The following is a 15,928-nucleotide window of genomic DNA, read 5'->3' on the forward strand; positions in this document are numbered from 1 at the left end:
ACCGTTAACAGATTATTCAACATCTGTTAAGATCCATTAACACCTCTGTTAGCCACCCCAAAACTACGTCGTTTTTGTCTTTTAAAAAGAAATAACATACCCAGGATTCGAACCTGCCACCTGCGCTCACAAAACTTACCAAACCAACTAAGCTAGAGTGTTTTAATGACTATTATTGACAAACACATAATTATATACATGGATGACGATAGATACATCAGATCTGGTGAGAGCAGTTGCTGAGCAGATACATAACGTACAGTTGCGACAACGAAGGTGCATGTCTGAGACGACGAAGAACTAGTGCTGTTTGTGTTGCTGATTTCATATGACTTGACAAATCCATCAGTGGTGTCCATAGAAACAGGTTCCGATGAATTGAATTTAGCAAATTCGAGATCTATTCAATCAACAAAAAAAAAACGATATGGTTTGGATGAAAGAGAATCATACGAGAGAGAACACGGATTCGGAGGCGGTTATGGAGATGTTTTGTTTCGTAGGTTGAAGATGAAGAAGAACCGCTTTAAGAATATATAAGAATATGTGTTTGTGTATAATGACCAATAAAACGCTTCAGGTTAGTTGGTTATGTAGCCTTAGGTTCTCCTTGCGGGAGATAGGTTCGAATCCCAGGGTTGTTATATATATATTTTTTTTAAAACGACGTCGTTTTGGGGTGGTAAACGGAGATGTTAACGGGTTTTAACGGATGTTAAATAATCTGTTAACGGTTAGTTTTTTTTGCCTGGTCAACGAATATTTATGGTTCAAATGGCTAGCCAACGATATCTTCATGTTTAAAATGGCCACATATGAAGTTAGTGTATAGAATGGCCAAAATTTGAAAGTTGGGCTATAAAATGACATTTTTCCCGCCTTCCAATATTTTACTTTTTAATTTTTTGACACTTTTACTATTCAAAGTGAAATGGCTTTGAAAAAACTTCTCCCTCTTATCTCACTTCTATCTTTCAGAGAGAGAGGGTGATTTCTGGTTAACCGGAATCTAACTCCGGCGTCTATGCCGACTTTTTGTTTTGTAATATATTACGTTTTCCGCCTTGTGTCGGATTTCTCTTTCCGTTTAGTCGGACCTTTCTCCGGTTTCACCGGATCTAATAATCTCCATCTTAGCCTTGGCTAAGTTTGGATTGTGTTTTGTTACTCTTTCTACAGGGATTCAAATCACTTTCCTCTTGCAATCTATTGATTTCCCTGTTCCACCGTCAGCTTGACTCCACTCTCTTGTCGGAGTAATATCTTCGCCGACTACTATGAAGAGGACCTTTTCTAGGTCTTAGGCGGAGCTTCCAATGAAGAGATCGGGTTAAGAAGATGAAGACTTGAAGCTATCTTCTATCGGGCTATTCTCAGGCGGCACCGGTGGTTTTCAATCCGTTTTACTTGCCTCTAGCTAATTAGCTATAGTGTCTCCTCATTGAAAAATTTCATGAATTAGCTATGCCCTTAGGGTTTTTTTTTTTTTTTGTGCAAAAGCTATGCCCTTAGGTTATAAGATCAATAAACGGTAAATTTGTATATGAATATAGTTGCAGTGTTAGGCAAAAATGTCGATTAAATGGCGAGTTAAAACTTGGAGAGTAAAACTTTATAGTTTAATAAAATGTTAATACAGATTTTGCATATATACTTGTGGAGGCAAAGTCTCTCAGCATCATTAGCTTCCACAATCTCAATGCGTCTATTTGAAATACTGCACTAATCTTCTGAGTAAAGCGATTCATATATAGGTGCTTGCTGTATTTCCGAATCCTAAAGAATGATATTTTTTATTGATGGCAAAAGTAATACAACATGTTAAGAATAATACAATTCAAATACACAATCAATCAACGAATTACAATAATGAAAAAAGAATTACAATATAAGTTTTTGGTTTTAAGTATCATCAGCCGTTTCATTTTTACCTCCTCTTGTTCTTGCTCCCAAGTAACAAACACAAGTAAAACAAAACCCGAAAAAGGAATCCGAAACCTACCGTGATAAGCAAGCAATTCCATTTACTAAGCTGCGTCACTCCTTGCTGCTTCAAAATATCAGCACCCGTCGTTAAACACGTAGAGCTAGATATCCTCATCCCAATCGATCGGCTCACAGAATCCAAAAGCCTCAGCTTCATTCCATACGTCAATTCTCCCAAAGGCGAGTTGTCGAAAAGCTGAACACCTCTCACAAAACATTCCGTAGGATCCGAGAATTCGTTCTGAAGAACCGCCTCGTACGGATACTTAACCAGAGAAAGATAATGAAACCAAATCCAATACTTAGGGATTCGATCTCTGTTGATGAAGAAGCCACTGAAAAGCAAAAAGTAAGCTAAAATAGCAACAACGATCGTGTAGCCTAACATCACATGTGGAACGACGCCGGATAAGAAGGTCACGAAGGAGCTTCCGGACCAGAAAGAGGCTAAGATGATTAAGCAATAGAACAAAAAGCCCATTGGACCTCCTTCAAGCCCAACAGCCCAAAACGTCGTCACTGCGAAAGCTAAAGAGAGGAAGATGAGGGAAGGGAAGGTAACAATGGCGTGAGAGAGAACGTAGGAGGATCTCCGGTATGCGTTGTAAGCTGTTTCTCTCATGAAGATGTAACGTTCCTGGAGAAATACGGGAAGAGCATCGGCGCAAGTGTAGAACATTGTTGACATTGCGAATGCGAAGAACCCTAGCCGCTCTTGTACGCCTTTTGGTGAATTGTCTAATCGCCAAAACACGGTGGCTAAGATGAAACCGGTGACGATTACGGTGGCTAATCGCATTCCGAGTAGTTCAGGTTGTCTTCGGGAGTTGAGGATTGAGCGTTGGGTGAGAGTTTTGATTTCCATCCAGAACGGATTCGCGAATGCGGGGACGGCTAAGGTTCCGCCACCGTGGTTTATAACGGAGGAACCAGCGCCGCCGCCGGAGACTAGTTTACCTCTGCTTATGCTGGCGGAAATCGCCTCTTTCAGGGTTAAATTTGGGTTTGGAGAAGCCGGCGGAGTTAGGGTTTGAGGATTGCTCTGTTTTTTCATCTCTTGCCATTTCTTGTTGAATTCAACTAATACTCTGGTTCCCCCAGCGGATCCTTCGAGTTCTCTGATGAGATCGAGTGCGAACTCTGTTTGATTCTCGTTTTCTGGTATCGGATTGCCAAATCCGGCGAAAAAGGTCGGTAGACTCGCCGGGGAACCACTGAAGACGGTGTGACCACGTGACAAGAAGATAAGACGATCAAGCAAACTGAGAACTCTGTGACTTGGCTGATGTATTGACATTATTACGATACTGCCACTCTCTGCTATTCTCTTCAACACTTTAACCACCATGAATGCACTTGTGGAATCTAAACCAGAAGTAGGTTCATCGAGGAAGAGAACAATCGGGTCGTGGATGATGTCGATTCCGATTGAGACTCGCCTTCGTTCTCCACCAGAGATTCCACGGTGCCCTTCATCTCCGATGATTGTTTTAGCAGCGTTTCTTATCCCTAACTGGTCGATTAGGGCTTGAACTCGAAGCTTCTTCTTGGATTTAGGCAAGCTTCTTGGTAAGCGAAACTCAGCTGCAAACATTAAGGTTTCTTCTACTGTAAGCATCGGGAAGAGAAGATCGTCTTGCATTACATACGCTGATATAACCTTGAGCATCCGAGATTGAAGAGCTTCTCCGTTAAGAGTTACCGTGCCTTTCAAGCTTCCTTTAGCGATCCGATTCGCTAAAGCGTCGATGAGAGTGGATTTACCTGACCCGCTAGCTCCAAGAACGGCAAGAATCTCTCCGTCACGTGTCTCACCGGAGATATTGTCTAGAAGTGTCTTGGTCTTGGAGAAAGATGACCTCCTCCATGGAACCAGGTCGTGAAACTCAAGTTTCCGGCGAACAGAGACGTTGTAAGTGAGATTGTTGAAAGATAGAACGAAAGGAACAGGACGCATGAGATGATCATCATCTCCGTCAAGTGATGAACTGTCTCGGTCAAAGAATTCATGAACAGGAGTCTCGTCACCGACTTGTACCTTTCGAACGTCGCTAACGTTCTTGAGAAGTTGACCTAAAGTCAACGACGAGCTAATAATCTCCATGGAATGAAACGGTGTTGCATTATCGTCTTCTACTAGTATGCGAGACATTTAGAAGAAAAGAGCGTAAAGTGAGAAATGATGTGCTTAACACTTGAAATTAAAACACTCTTTGCATGATCAAAATGTTAGTCTTTGTTCTCTGTTTTGCAAGTATCAGTGTATAAGCCTCATATATATGAAGTAACGTGTGTAAGTGTGTGAACACGAAGGCTCTATGTGTTGAATGAGTTGCATCATGAGAAATCTGTTAGGTTTGTGTTGTTGACAATAATATTTTTAGCGTTTGGATGGAAAATGCGTTTTGGATTTCTCATATTTAATTTTACTTATTTGGAAGAGGTAATGGGATGACCGATAAATCAAGAATTTCCAAGGTGATGATAATACTAAATACGTTGAAATGGTGGACATGTGGCGATTAAGTGTTATTAGAATGTAGAATTAGGTGAAGGGTGTTGATCTAACTGAAGTATAATTAGTATAGGATTGAGATGAGAACTTTCTTGCGTTTCCCATAGTGTTTGGTCAATTAAGTAGTAATGTTATTTTAGTTTTTTTTTTTGTTTTTTAATCGATTCTTCGAATGTTGGTAGCGAAATAGTGATTTATTTGTATCACAAGCAAATGTATACTATTCACATTTTCTTTTGTTTTCGCGACCGCAGACGATTTCTTATATAACTGCCTAAAAGTTGCAAATTGCAATAATTCCGGAAACCCAACTAATTCTGCCAAATAGTATAATACTATAAAGTTTTATTTGAAAAAGTAGCTTTGTATTCGATTTGGGAATTTGGTTGTGCTTAGTATAGAAAACCCCTTTTTTGCTGGGAAAGACTACACAAAATTTCAAACTTATTTTTCTGCATATCTTTTGATTATTTAGTTGGTAACGGTGGAACCTTCTTTACCAAACTCAAAGTATTTTGTTTGGTCTTTGTTTCCTCTGCTTGTTTCACAGTTACAGGCTAGGCTTCTTGTTACTTCTCCAATCCTAAAATTTGACTTCTCTGTTAACTTTTTTTTGGTTGACCTTTTAGGTTTAGGTGACTAACTTCTACCTACTGTAGCCTTCCTTGCCGCCATAAGCAAAGGGTCAAGATTTATAATACCATCTACTATATAACGCTTCTAACAAAGTTGGCTACTTTGAATTCTATTTCGACCAACTGTTTAATTGTGTGCACTTTGTTTTTAAACAAGTGTAAATTTGAATTCTGTCAAATACGTTATGTTTACACCGACTTCCAAAGATGGCAATAGCTTACACTAAGCTACTAATTACCACATTTCATGTAGTATCTTTGGTTTATTTTGAATTATGGATGTAGTTCGAATAGTTAAGTCAAAAACGTTACCACTACCAATCTTGAATTAAACTAGAATTTTGGAATCTGAGTTTGAATTATAATGTGTTATATATGTTGATTTACAATTTTAAGTTGCACCCTTTATAAAATTGTGAACTTAACATCATGGAAAATGTTTTTACTTTTTAGAGGTCAAGTTTGTATTGTTTAATCGTTCATAATTTTCTAAGATTGTTTCTACACTTGCGCCGATGCTCTTCCCGTATTATACAACATATCATCAATATATCAAAATTAAAAAAAAAAATTTGCTTTTACAATAAAATTTCTGTTTAGGAAATTTACATATATGTATATATATACATCATACAATGACGTTCACGCCCTCTTATTCTTGCTTCCAAGCAACAACGAAAAATAAAACAAGATCCTAAAGAAGAATCCCCAAGCTAACGTTACCCACAAGCAACCCCATTTATCCAGCTGCTCAATTCCATGCTGCTTTAGCAAATCAGAGCCCGTCCTCAAACACGTTGATTCCGTTAACTCCATCCCCAAGTAACTGCTCATTGTCTCCAGAAGCTTAGCCTTTGTCGTTTCAGACACTCCTTCGATTATTGTATTATCAAAAACTTGGTTTCCTCTTACGAAACAACGGGAAGGATCATCAAATTCATTGTGCAGAACAGCTTCGTAGGGATACTTTAGTAGAGAAATGTAATGAATCCATATCCAATAAAGATGGATTCGATCGCGGTTGATGTAGAATCCGCTGAAGAGAAGGCAGTATGAGAGGTAGCCAAATGTAACCATATAACTCATCATCACGTTTGGAATCACACCGGAGACAAATGTAACGAAAGAGCATCCAGACCAGAACGACGCGAAGATGATCAGAAGATAGTAGATGAAACCTGCGAGACCGCCGTTTAGACCAACGAACCAGAATGTGGTGGCTGCAAATCCAATGGAAAGCGCGAAGAGATGAGGCAGAGTTACGAGAGAGTGAGATATAACGTAGGAGGATCTTCGGTAAGCGTTATGCGCGGTTTCTCTCAAGAAAATGTATCTTTCTTGAATAAAAGCTGGTAATCCATCGGCGCAACTGTAAAACATTGTGGCCATTGCAAATGAGAAGAAGCTTAACCGCTCTTGGACGCCTCGTGGAGAGTCATCCACTTTCCAGTAAACAGTAGCCAAGAGAAAACCGGTCATCATGACTATAAAAACCCGTGTTCCGATAAGCTCGGGCGTTCGGGTCCAGTTTATCATGTAGCGTTTAGCTAAGATTACAGTCTCGACCCACCATGGATTTACGTATGAAGGAATAGAGCTATATGAAGTAGTGACAAGTTTGCCTCTTGAAATGCTTGCATTGATGGCTTCTCCCAAGGATGATGAGCTATGGTGAGGTTCTTGGTTAACTCTAAGCTTCTTTTGTTGCCAATTTTTGTTGAATTCGACTAACCCTCTTGTTCCTTCGGAGGATTCTTCAAGCTCTTTGATTAGGTCAAGTGTGAATTCCGCATTGTTTTCTTTATCCGGTATGGGACTACCAAATTCTGAGAAGAACAAAGGGATAGTAGCCGGAGAATCACTAAACACGCTCTGGCCAGAAGATAAGACGATGATATGATCAAGAAACTCCATAATCCGACCACTAGGCTGATGAATTGACATAATTACGATGCTGCCACTACGTGCAATCCTTTTCAAGACTTGCACCACCATGAAGGCACTAGTTGAGTCTAGTCCTGAGGTTGGTTCGTCGAAGAACAAGATGATAGGATCGTGAATGATGTCGGTCCCAATTGATACACGTCTTCTTTCTCCGCCGGAGACACCACGATGGCCTTCATCTCCGATCACTGTGTTTTTAACAGTTGTGAGCCCTAATTGATCTATAAGGGTTTCAACTCTGTTTCTTTTCTTTGAATTGCTAAAGCTTCGCGGAAGCCTAAATTCGGCAGCGAACATTAGGGTTTCTTCGACAGTGAGCATAGGGAAAAGTAGATCTTCTTGCATTACATAAGCCGATATAACTCTCAACACACGAGATTGCAAAGCTTCTCCGTTTAGAGTAACCGTGCCTTTCAAGCTACCTTCCGCGATCTGTCCTGCTAATGCATCGATAAGCGTTGATTTTCCAGCTCCGCTTGCACCAAGAATGGCTAGGATTTCTCCTTCGTTAGCCTCTCCAGTGATACCATTGAGCAGTGTCTTTATCTTAGCAGGGCTATGTCCGAAACGAAGACCAAAACGTTGTTGAAGAGTGACGTTATAGGTTAGGTCGTTGAAGGCGAGGACAAACGGAACGCGCTGCATCTCAATTGCGTCAACATCGATCACGGCGTCTCTTTGCAGCATCTCGCCGGAAGATTAACACAAAGAGCTGTGTTATTGACTTATTGTCTATGATCAGCTAGAGAATGAGAACGATTAGAAAAATATTTATTAAATCTTCCATTTCTTTAGAAAAAATGTATAGGATTAAAAGTTTTTAATCTATCAAAGTGTTGTATAATTAAGCTATACTTTCCATGAACTCTTGAAGAATTCATAGATGCTTTCATATTTGATATAACAAACTTGTGAGAGAAATTCTGCCATAATTCGAGTGTGTTAAACTAATGTTAAGAAGTTTATGAGGCTTCGTTATCGGTTTTATGCGAAATTAGATAATGTATATATATTACTCGTACAATCTACAAAAGGTTTCGTGACGTATATTAGGAGTCCCATTAAAAATGTATTTTGCATTTTGTGTGTTGTGTAGACACACACATAGTTCCTGTTTTTCTTATGGCTTTGTCCTCTATCATCACATGCTTGCCTATCGTACCTTGTATCTGATGTTCGTTGCGCTAACATTCATGAAGAACACATGCAATTTACTCTTGTTTGTTCCCCTCTTGCCGTTTTCTCACGGCATAATTCATAGTACAACAGTGAGCGATGATTGTTAATTTTCATTTGCTAATATTCTATCGGTTTAATTGATTATAAGTATGTCAAAATGGTAGAAGATCCCATGTCTCTGTTAAATTAAAACACACTTTAGAATGCACAATTTAAATCATGTCAGAACACAATTAAACTTTAAACAAGTATTATACTACTACTTAGATTTGAATAACACGTAGAGATACTAAACTCATTTACAATTGTAAAGTATGAAATAGTACCACCTGAATTTCAATTTGATAGTGAGTACTGTTTAAATCTTAGCTTTAATTATTACAACATTCTCAAACACTACCACATTTATCTAATTTTTTTTACTTTCTTGAACCAGAACTAATTAATATGTGGAAATTTTAGTTTTCACGGTTCTAGTTTAATGCGTTTATAAATGCTTTATTTTAAATGTATTCAAGTGGTTCGAATTTAATTGCGTTCTGCCATGCTTTAAATTTCTGTCATTGAAAAGTCAATTACGCGATGTCTATTCTCGACCCACAAAAGTACTATTGATTTATAGTTTAGTGACTGCATTAATCAGATTATAATTCGCTAGATTTTGAATTGTCCATTTTTTTATGACTATGAAGTTCGGGAGATATGGGACCATAAAACTTTAATTTTTTTAACTTAAACGTGCGATGCGCCACGTTGATTGCATATCCCCTATTTCGTAATCGATTATGTGTTGATATTTCGTAATTTATTTTCTACCAAACAACTTTGAGGTTATGAATCTTTTAATATTAATATGTAGTATTATTTATTTCTTCATATCATAATTCACCAAATGTTACTATTAGTTAACGAATTGTCCACTCTTGATTGTGTATTTCAACACCAACATTTTTTTTTTTTTGAATGAATGTAAAATTGTATTCAACACCAACATCTTAAAAACTTGTATCATACATTTAATGTCGAATACAGATGCATAATTTCCAACCCATATTCCTAATTAGATTTAGCAACGTTTAGACTTGGAGACATTAAAATTCATATGTATGTGAGACACTAAATAATGCCCAATAACCTAACTTCAATCATCACTACATTTTCAAACAACACCTCAGATTTCTATTTTTTAGTACATAGTAATGTTCTACTTTTATGTGTAGAAAATTTAATATTTACATTAAATAACTTCAACTGAGTCATATGTTGAAATCTAATCGTATACTAGAGTAATTATGATACTATGGATTTTAAGAAAAAATCCTTTTACAATATTCCCATGATGATACAAAATTATAGATGCTACAACTTGATTACAAAACTACAACAACGTATATTATAGAGGCCCTTATATTATATGCGTTTGTTGTATGTTTTTGTGCTTGTGGACTACCTTCACGTCCTCTTATTCTTACTCCCGAACAGCAAGGTAAAGTAAAACAAGATCCTAAAGAAGAGACCCCAAGCTAACGTAATCCACAAGCAGTCCCACTTGCTCAATTGAGTTATACCTTGCTGCATAAGTAAGTCAGGCCCTGTTCTCAAGCATGTGGACTCTGTTATCTTGGTTCCTAAAGAGCTACTCAGTGTATCGAGAAGCTTAACCTTCATCGTATGGGGGACTTCCGCCAAAAGCGTACCATCAAATACTTGGACTCCCTTAACAAAACAACGAGACGGGTCATCAAACTCATTGATTAGGACAGCCTCGTAGGGATACTTCAGAAGAGAAATGTAATGAAACCATATCCAGTACAACGGTATCCGATCCCGGTTGATGTAGAATCCACCCAGCAGTAGACAATAGGAAAGATAGGCAATAGTGGCCATGTAACTCATCATGACATTCGGAATAAGACCGGATATGAAAGTAACAATGGAGGAACCAGACCAAAAGGCAGCGTAGATTATGAGGCAGTAGTAGTAGAAACTCTCTAACCCGCCGCTCAAACCAACAGTCCAAAATGTAGTTGCAGCAAATGCAATGGAGAGAGCAAGTAGCTGAGGCAGGGACACAAGGGCGTGAGATATGACATATGAAGATGTTCTGTATGCGTTGTGCGTTGTCTCTCTCAAGAAAATGTATCGTTCTTGGATAAAAACAGGGATGTTGTCCGCACAACAGTAGAACATTGTAGACATGCCAAATGCAAAGAAGCCCATCCTCTCTTGTGCACCTCTTGGAGTGTTGTCAAGCCTCCAATATATAGTAGCTAAGAGAAGACCAGTCACCATGACAGTAGCGATCCGCATTCCTATAAGCTCCGGCGTGCGGATCCAGTTTCTTATGTACCGTTTGGCTAAGATAAACGTTTCCGCCAATGGCGGGTTTGCGTATGAAGATACTGTTTCCATTGAAACAGGATTGGCTCCAGATGAGCCTGAGACTAGTTTCCCTCTAGAAACACTTGCAGTGATGGCTTCTTTAAGAGATACGCCACTTTGTGTTGTGGCTCGAGCAGATTGGTTTTGTTGCCACTTTTCGTTGAACTCTACTAAACCTCTTGTTCCTTCAGAGGATCCTTCAAGTTCTCGAATTACATCAAGTGCGAACTCTGTGATGTTCTCTTTCTCCGGAATGGGACGACCAAAGTTGGAGAAGAACGAAGGAAGACTAGCCGGTGATCCATTGAACACACTCTTCCCGTGAGATAAAATGATAAGCCGATCAAGCAAATCAATGATACGAGCACTAGGTTGATGAATCGACATAATTACGATACTGCCACTCTGAGCAATTCGTTTCAAAACCTGCACCACCATAAACGCATTGGTGGAGTCCAACCCCGACGTTGGTTCGTCGAGGAAGAGGAGGATAGGATCGTGGATGATATCAATTCCGATTGACACGCGCCGTCGCTCTCCGCCAGAGACTCCACGGTGGCCTTCATCTCCGATTACCGTATCTGCCGCGTTTCTAAGCCCTAATTGATCAATTAGGGTTTCAACACGCTCCATCTTCTTCGATTCAGGCAAACTTCTAGGGAGACGAAACTCTGAAGCGAACATTAGGGTTTCTTTAACGGTGAGCATCGGAAAAAGAAGATCGTCTTGCATCACATACGCCGAGATCACTTTCAACAATCGAGATTGCAAAACTTTCTCTCCGTTTAGAGTTACCGTGCCTCTCAGGCTATCCTCCGCTACTCGTCCGGCTAATGCGTCTATCAAAGTGGATTTTCCGGCTCCGCTTCCACCCAGAACGGCGAGGATTTCTCCGTCACAAGCCTCGCCTGTAACATCATCGAGTAAAGTCTTCACGGAAGCGGTCTTTCGTCGGGAGAAATCAAACCGCCGGCGAAGTACGACATTGTAACTGAGATTGTTGAAGGATAAGAGAAACGGCACAGATCGTGTTTCAGCCGCGGGAGCGAGATCCAATATGTGATGAGTCGGAGCATTTTCGCCGGGATATTTTTTCCGGCCACTGTCGTTGAAATCTTTCAGTAGTTCGCCAAGCGTCGGTGATTGGTTGCCGCCGGTGAGAGAGAGATCTAAAATTTCCGCCGAAACACGTGGCATCTTTAACGATTAAGTTAACGGCGTACTATTTTTGGTTGACGGAAGTTAACGATGTACTCTTTTTGGTTGACGGCAGTTTAACGGTGTATTCTTGAAGATGAAGCTAAACAGTGTAGTACATGTGGAAACCCTGAGAAAACCATAAAAACCAAATTTTTTATAAATAAATATATGAAAATATATAACATACTTATGAAAACTGGATTTAGTATTCTTGAGAAAAATACAAACTAATTGCTTAATATTCTACACAAATTTACGAATAATTTATATGAAAAAAATCTCACGAAATTAAGGCCAAATATATATGGATAAGTTTTATAATGGTGAGACAAGATTGATGATTATACTTGTCTATTAAACTTTAAAGTATAAAGACATGAATCACACAAATAAATAGATCTCTTGTTTACTAAACTTATGAAAATATTGAACTTACTTGTTAAAATTTCAGTTATCTTCTTTCAGGAGCCATAAAACTATATGTAGTTCAGGATATTTTTTTGTTTGTATATAAGTTAGCAGTGAGCACTTCTCTCTCATCGTATTTATAATGAGGGGAAGAGAAAACCTCATTTATTGTTAATTTGTTATAGTTTGGATTTTGAAAATTCTAAATATAAAAATTAAATACAGAAGAAATAAGAAACACATCTGTCTCCCTTAGTCATAAGAAACTCAGGAAATCAATGAGAAAGAAATATTAATGGATAAAACTACATAATCATAGAAATAGGAAGAAGAACGAATCAAGAGAAGAGGGAGTTATTTGAAACAAAGATTGGTAATTATTGGTAAGTTAGGTAAATAGTAGAATGATGTAATAATTGACTAATAAAATAGTGGAAACAGACGAAACTAACTCCATTTATGTGGGGACTTATCAGTCATTCCCGTCATCAACACAATAATTTGAAAGATTTGAGCTACGAGGTTTTTAGTATACTAACTCATATATCTTGCTCTTATAGTTTGTGCAATCATGACAATCGTGAACTCTACTAACGATACCACTTTTCTTATTTTCTACTTCACCACTACTTTTTGTGATTGTGGATAAAGTATACGTACTTTTAAGAAAAGTTTATAACGAAGTAACGAACGTACTTCTTTCGTCGTAATATCCATAAAGGTCTCTCTACAATTGAAATCAGTGGTGTGGTTGCTAGATAATAGTGACAAACATATACGGAAGAGTTGATTTAGAAAAGAAAAGAAAAGGAAAAAAAATCAAGAATCAAGATCATGTTGTAGCATATGAAGTTGCTACTTTAAAGATGATTATAAAGAATGAAAATAATATAACTAATAGTCTGTTGGCGAGTAATGCTTGCCTAAAGAAAGCATCTTGTAGTTTAGTTGTTTATTTTTTTTATAATTTTTATAATTAATATCAGTCCTTGTAAACATTTCAAGTTATTAAGTTAATTCATTTGTTTTAGATGTTAAAATAAAGTAATTAATCAAGAGACTTTAGTTACTATAGCTTTGTATAAGTTAGGTCTACCTCTAAATCTTTAGAAGGAAGAAACTGAGAAAAGCAAAACAATAATTGTATGGAACATGATGGGGCCATGAAGTTATACATGTAATCCCTGTAATTATGTATATAGGTAGTTAGGTTTGTATCTTAACTTTTTTAAAGGAAAAATAATAAATGCAGAGCTTTAATTGGTGCGAAGCATGTTGGGGCCATGAATTTAGAAGCTAACGTTTTGTGGCTCGCAGGACTCTACACAGACTGATAGAGTGACACACACCTCGCGTCTTTGGGTATGGACTAATTGATGCTAGCACCATAGTAAGAATATTGTCTGAAAAACAAAAAAAAGTTGAAAATCGATCAAAATAAAATGGTAGAAAAGTGTAATTTTTATTTATCTATATGAAAAAAAGTTTAAGCACGTAAGACTAGCCTTGAGACCAATTATCCGGGATCCAGGATCCGATCCGGGATTCGCTCCGATCCGGGATTCGCTCCGATCCGCTTTGGAAAACAGGATATCCGGATGGGGCGGATCCGGATCCGGATAATGAAAAAGCGGATCCGGCCGGATCCAGATCTGGATCCGGATAATATAAAATTTAAAGCCAAATATCCGGATCCGGGATATTTTATATTATAATAATATTTTTTAATATTTTATAACTATTATTTAAATTTTATTATTTTATATAAGAATAATATTTTTAATTATTTATATTAAATTATTTGTTTTTAAATATTTTTCTTCAAATTTTATATTAAAAAAATTTATCTAAAAAAACCTAGATCCGGATATCTAGCTATTTTTATGGATATCCGAGTAGAACGGATTCGGATAATGAAAAGGCAGATCCGGCCGGATCCGGATACCCTAAAAAAGCCGGATATCCGGATCCGGCCAGGCCTACGTAAGACTGAGTGACCGACAGTATACTACGAGAAGAAGAACAAATTTGCATGAATTTTTTTTTAAAAATGTATTTCCGCTTTTTATTTTAATTAATATAATAATATGTATATAAGTAAGAAATTACCAACACCAGTCGACATATATTATGTAATATCAAAATCGTAAACCACGTGCGTCTTGTATTGTATATGTATACTAAGGATAACTCTTGGTTGGACGACAATGCAATTTGGTTTTTGGCATTTAAAAATCTGAGCTACCACTCAATGTTAACGTTTACAACCAAATTTTGCTTAAAGCGACGCCTCTATAAACGATAACCTCGTGTTTCTTTTTGTATTTTGTTTGGGAAATATGGTTCCAAAACCGATTATGTTACAAATTACTATATAGAATCGTGTTTTCACCTCATAACTGGATAGTCGAAGTTTGACCTTAAAATTGCAAACTAATTACAAGATTGTGGAATCACGATTTGATGCTATAACTATTGTCTACGGAGGAACTAAAATTTTGGAATTCTGTTTTACGTTTAATTTGCAAATTTTGCGTTTTCCAACCATGAAATTATGTTTTGACGATAAAATTGCATAACCGCTTATTGGTGGGCCAAAAAACTCTTGTCGGCCCAGTCCAACTATGAGCGAGTCGCTCCACAGTGTTTTAATTTACATATTTCAGGTGATCCACGGACTGGCCTGCGGATTCATAGACCTAGTAATCAAGACCGGATCTAAATCTTAAAGTCAAATTCAAATCATGGCTTAACTCAAAACATAACATAAAAGGACTGAACCTGTCTGACCCATCACAACAACAACCATACTTGTCACATGTGTAAGACCAAATTTTTATTGAAAATGTTCGTAGCTTCTTTCATTTCAGCTTGAAACGTTGATGTTTATGACATGTGTAAGCTCAAACGTTGATTTGAGCTTCAACAGAATCAAACACCTCAATAATGTAACCGAAAAGTTCAAAACCAATGCTAAACGCAACACACAAACACAAAAAAAAAAAAACTCTAGATTCTCTGCTTTAATTCAATCGAATATGCCAATTTATTGGACCATAGCTGCCTTAAGTCTAGCACCATCCTTTAATAATGTTTTTGGCGAACAGGTTTATCAGAGTTTTTTGGAATATGATTCAAAGTAACTCCCATCTAAACCTTATGTATAGAACGGTTGAATATCTTTCATATGTATTATCAAATCAAGTTAGATAGCATAATATCCGGAAAAAAAAACAGAGTTACTAAACTTTATTATCATGTAAACGCATGTTCTTCGTTCTCCACTTGAGTACCACAGTACACTCCACATAAGAAATTAGCATAGAAACGTAAGACACACAAGAAAAATCTATCATTCTCAGTTCTCTTTGGCTAGTTTTTCTTCAATAGAGTGATTGCTAGCGTCCTCTTCAACCTTGTTCTTCGTCATCAGTTCAGCTAATCTCTCTGCAATACTCAACCTAGTCCCAGGCGACACTCCGTTCTTCCCGATAATTGACTCCAGAACCGCCTCCGCCAACAATTTGTTCTCGATGACAGCGATCCCGGTTTCAGGGATACTATCATCTTTAGAAAACGCAACCTGCAAAACAGTATAGTTCACAACAAATTCATGTCAATAAAGTAATCAAACCTACACGTTATGATTACTATTGTTCCAAACTCCAAACGCCAACTT

At 37.7% G+C, this 15,928-nt stretch overlaps 4 protein-coding genes across 4 annotated transcripts in view; all 4 read right to left on the minus strand.

Moving 5' to 3' along the window:
- Positions 1-1,890: 1,890 nt before the first annotated feature.
- Positions 1,891-4,631, minus strand: LOC9314084 (ABC transporter G family member 16). The gene has a single exon (XM_002877970.2). It carries the CDS (start codon positions 4,136-4,138, stop codon positions 1,928-1,930), a length of 2,211 nt encoding a protein of 736 aa, XP_002878016.1. The 5' UTR covers positions 4,139-4,631; the 3' UTR covers positions 1,891-1,927.
- Positions 4,632-5,688: 1,057 nt separating this feature from the next.
- Positions 5,689-8,060, minus strand: LOC9314085 (ABC transporter G family member 17). The gene has a single exon (XM_002877971.2). It carries the CDS (start codon positions 7,765-7,767, stop codon positions 5,779-5,781), a length of 1,989 nt encoding a protein of 662 aa, XP_002878017.1. The 5' UTR covers positions 7,768-8,060; the 3' UTR covers positions 5,689-5,778.
- A 1,460-nt stretch (positions 8,061-9,520) lies between these two features.
- Positions 9,521-12,420, minus strand: LOC9314086 (ABC transporter G family member 18). The gene is made up of 2 exons (XM_021025946.1): positions 12,278-12,420; positions 9,521-11,968 (listed from the first exon to the last, which is right to left on the minus strand). Exon 2 carries the CDS (start codon positions 11,836-11,838, stop codon positions 9,712-9,714), a length of 2,127 nt encoding a protein of 708 aa, XP_020881605.1. The 5' UTR covers positions 11,839-11,968; positions 12,278-12,420; the 3' UTR covers positions 9,521-9,711.
- Positions 12,421-15,467: 3,047 nt separating this feature from the next.
- The window catches only part of LOC9314087 (chalcone--flavonone isomerase), a 1,603-nt gene continuing 1,142 nt past the window's right edge, over positions 15,468-15,928 (minus strand). The window contains exon 4 of the mRNA XM_021026334.1: positions 15,468-15,832. Within this exon, the coding sequence (XP_020881993.1) occupies positions 15,608-15,832 (225 nt within the window). The 3' untranslated portion in view covers positions 15,468-15,607. The remainder of the gene's footprint in view (positions 15,833-15,928) is intronic.

The sequence above is a fragment of the Arabidopsis lyrata genome (assembly GCF_000004255.2).
Source record: "Arabidopsis lyrata subsp. lyrata unplaced genomic scaffold ARALYscaffold_5, whole genome shotgun sequence".
Taxonomy (NCBI): Eukaryota; Viridiplantae; Streptophyta; class Magnoliopsida; order Brassicales; family Brassicaceae; genus Arabidopsis; species Arabidopsis lyrata.

What these genes read in the sequence shown, in the direction of transcription:
- LOC9314084 (XM_002877970.2), bottom strand. Translation starts at nt 4,138, where the DNA reads ATGTCTCGCATACTAGTAGAAGACGATAATGCAACACCGTTTCATTCC.
- LOC9314085 (XM_002877971.2), bottom strand. Translation starts at nt 7,767, where the DNA reads ATGCTGCAAAGAGACGCCGTGATCGATGTTGACGCAATTGAGATGCAG.
- LOC9314086 (XM_021025946.1), bottom strand. Translation starts at nt 11,838, where the DNA reads ATGCCACGTGTTTCGGCGGAAATTTTAGATCTCTCTCTCACCGGCGGC.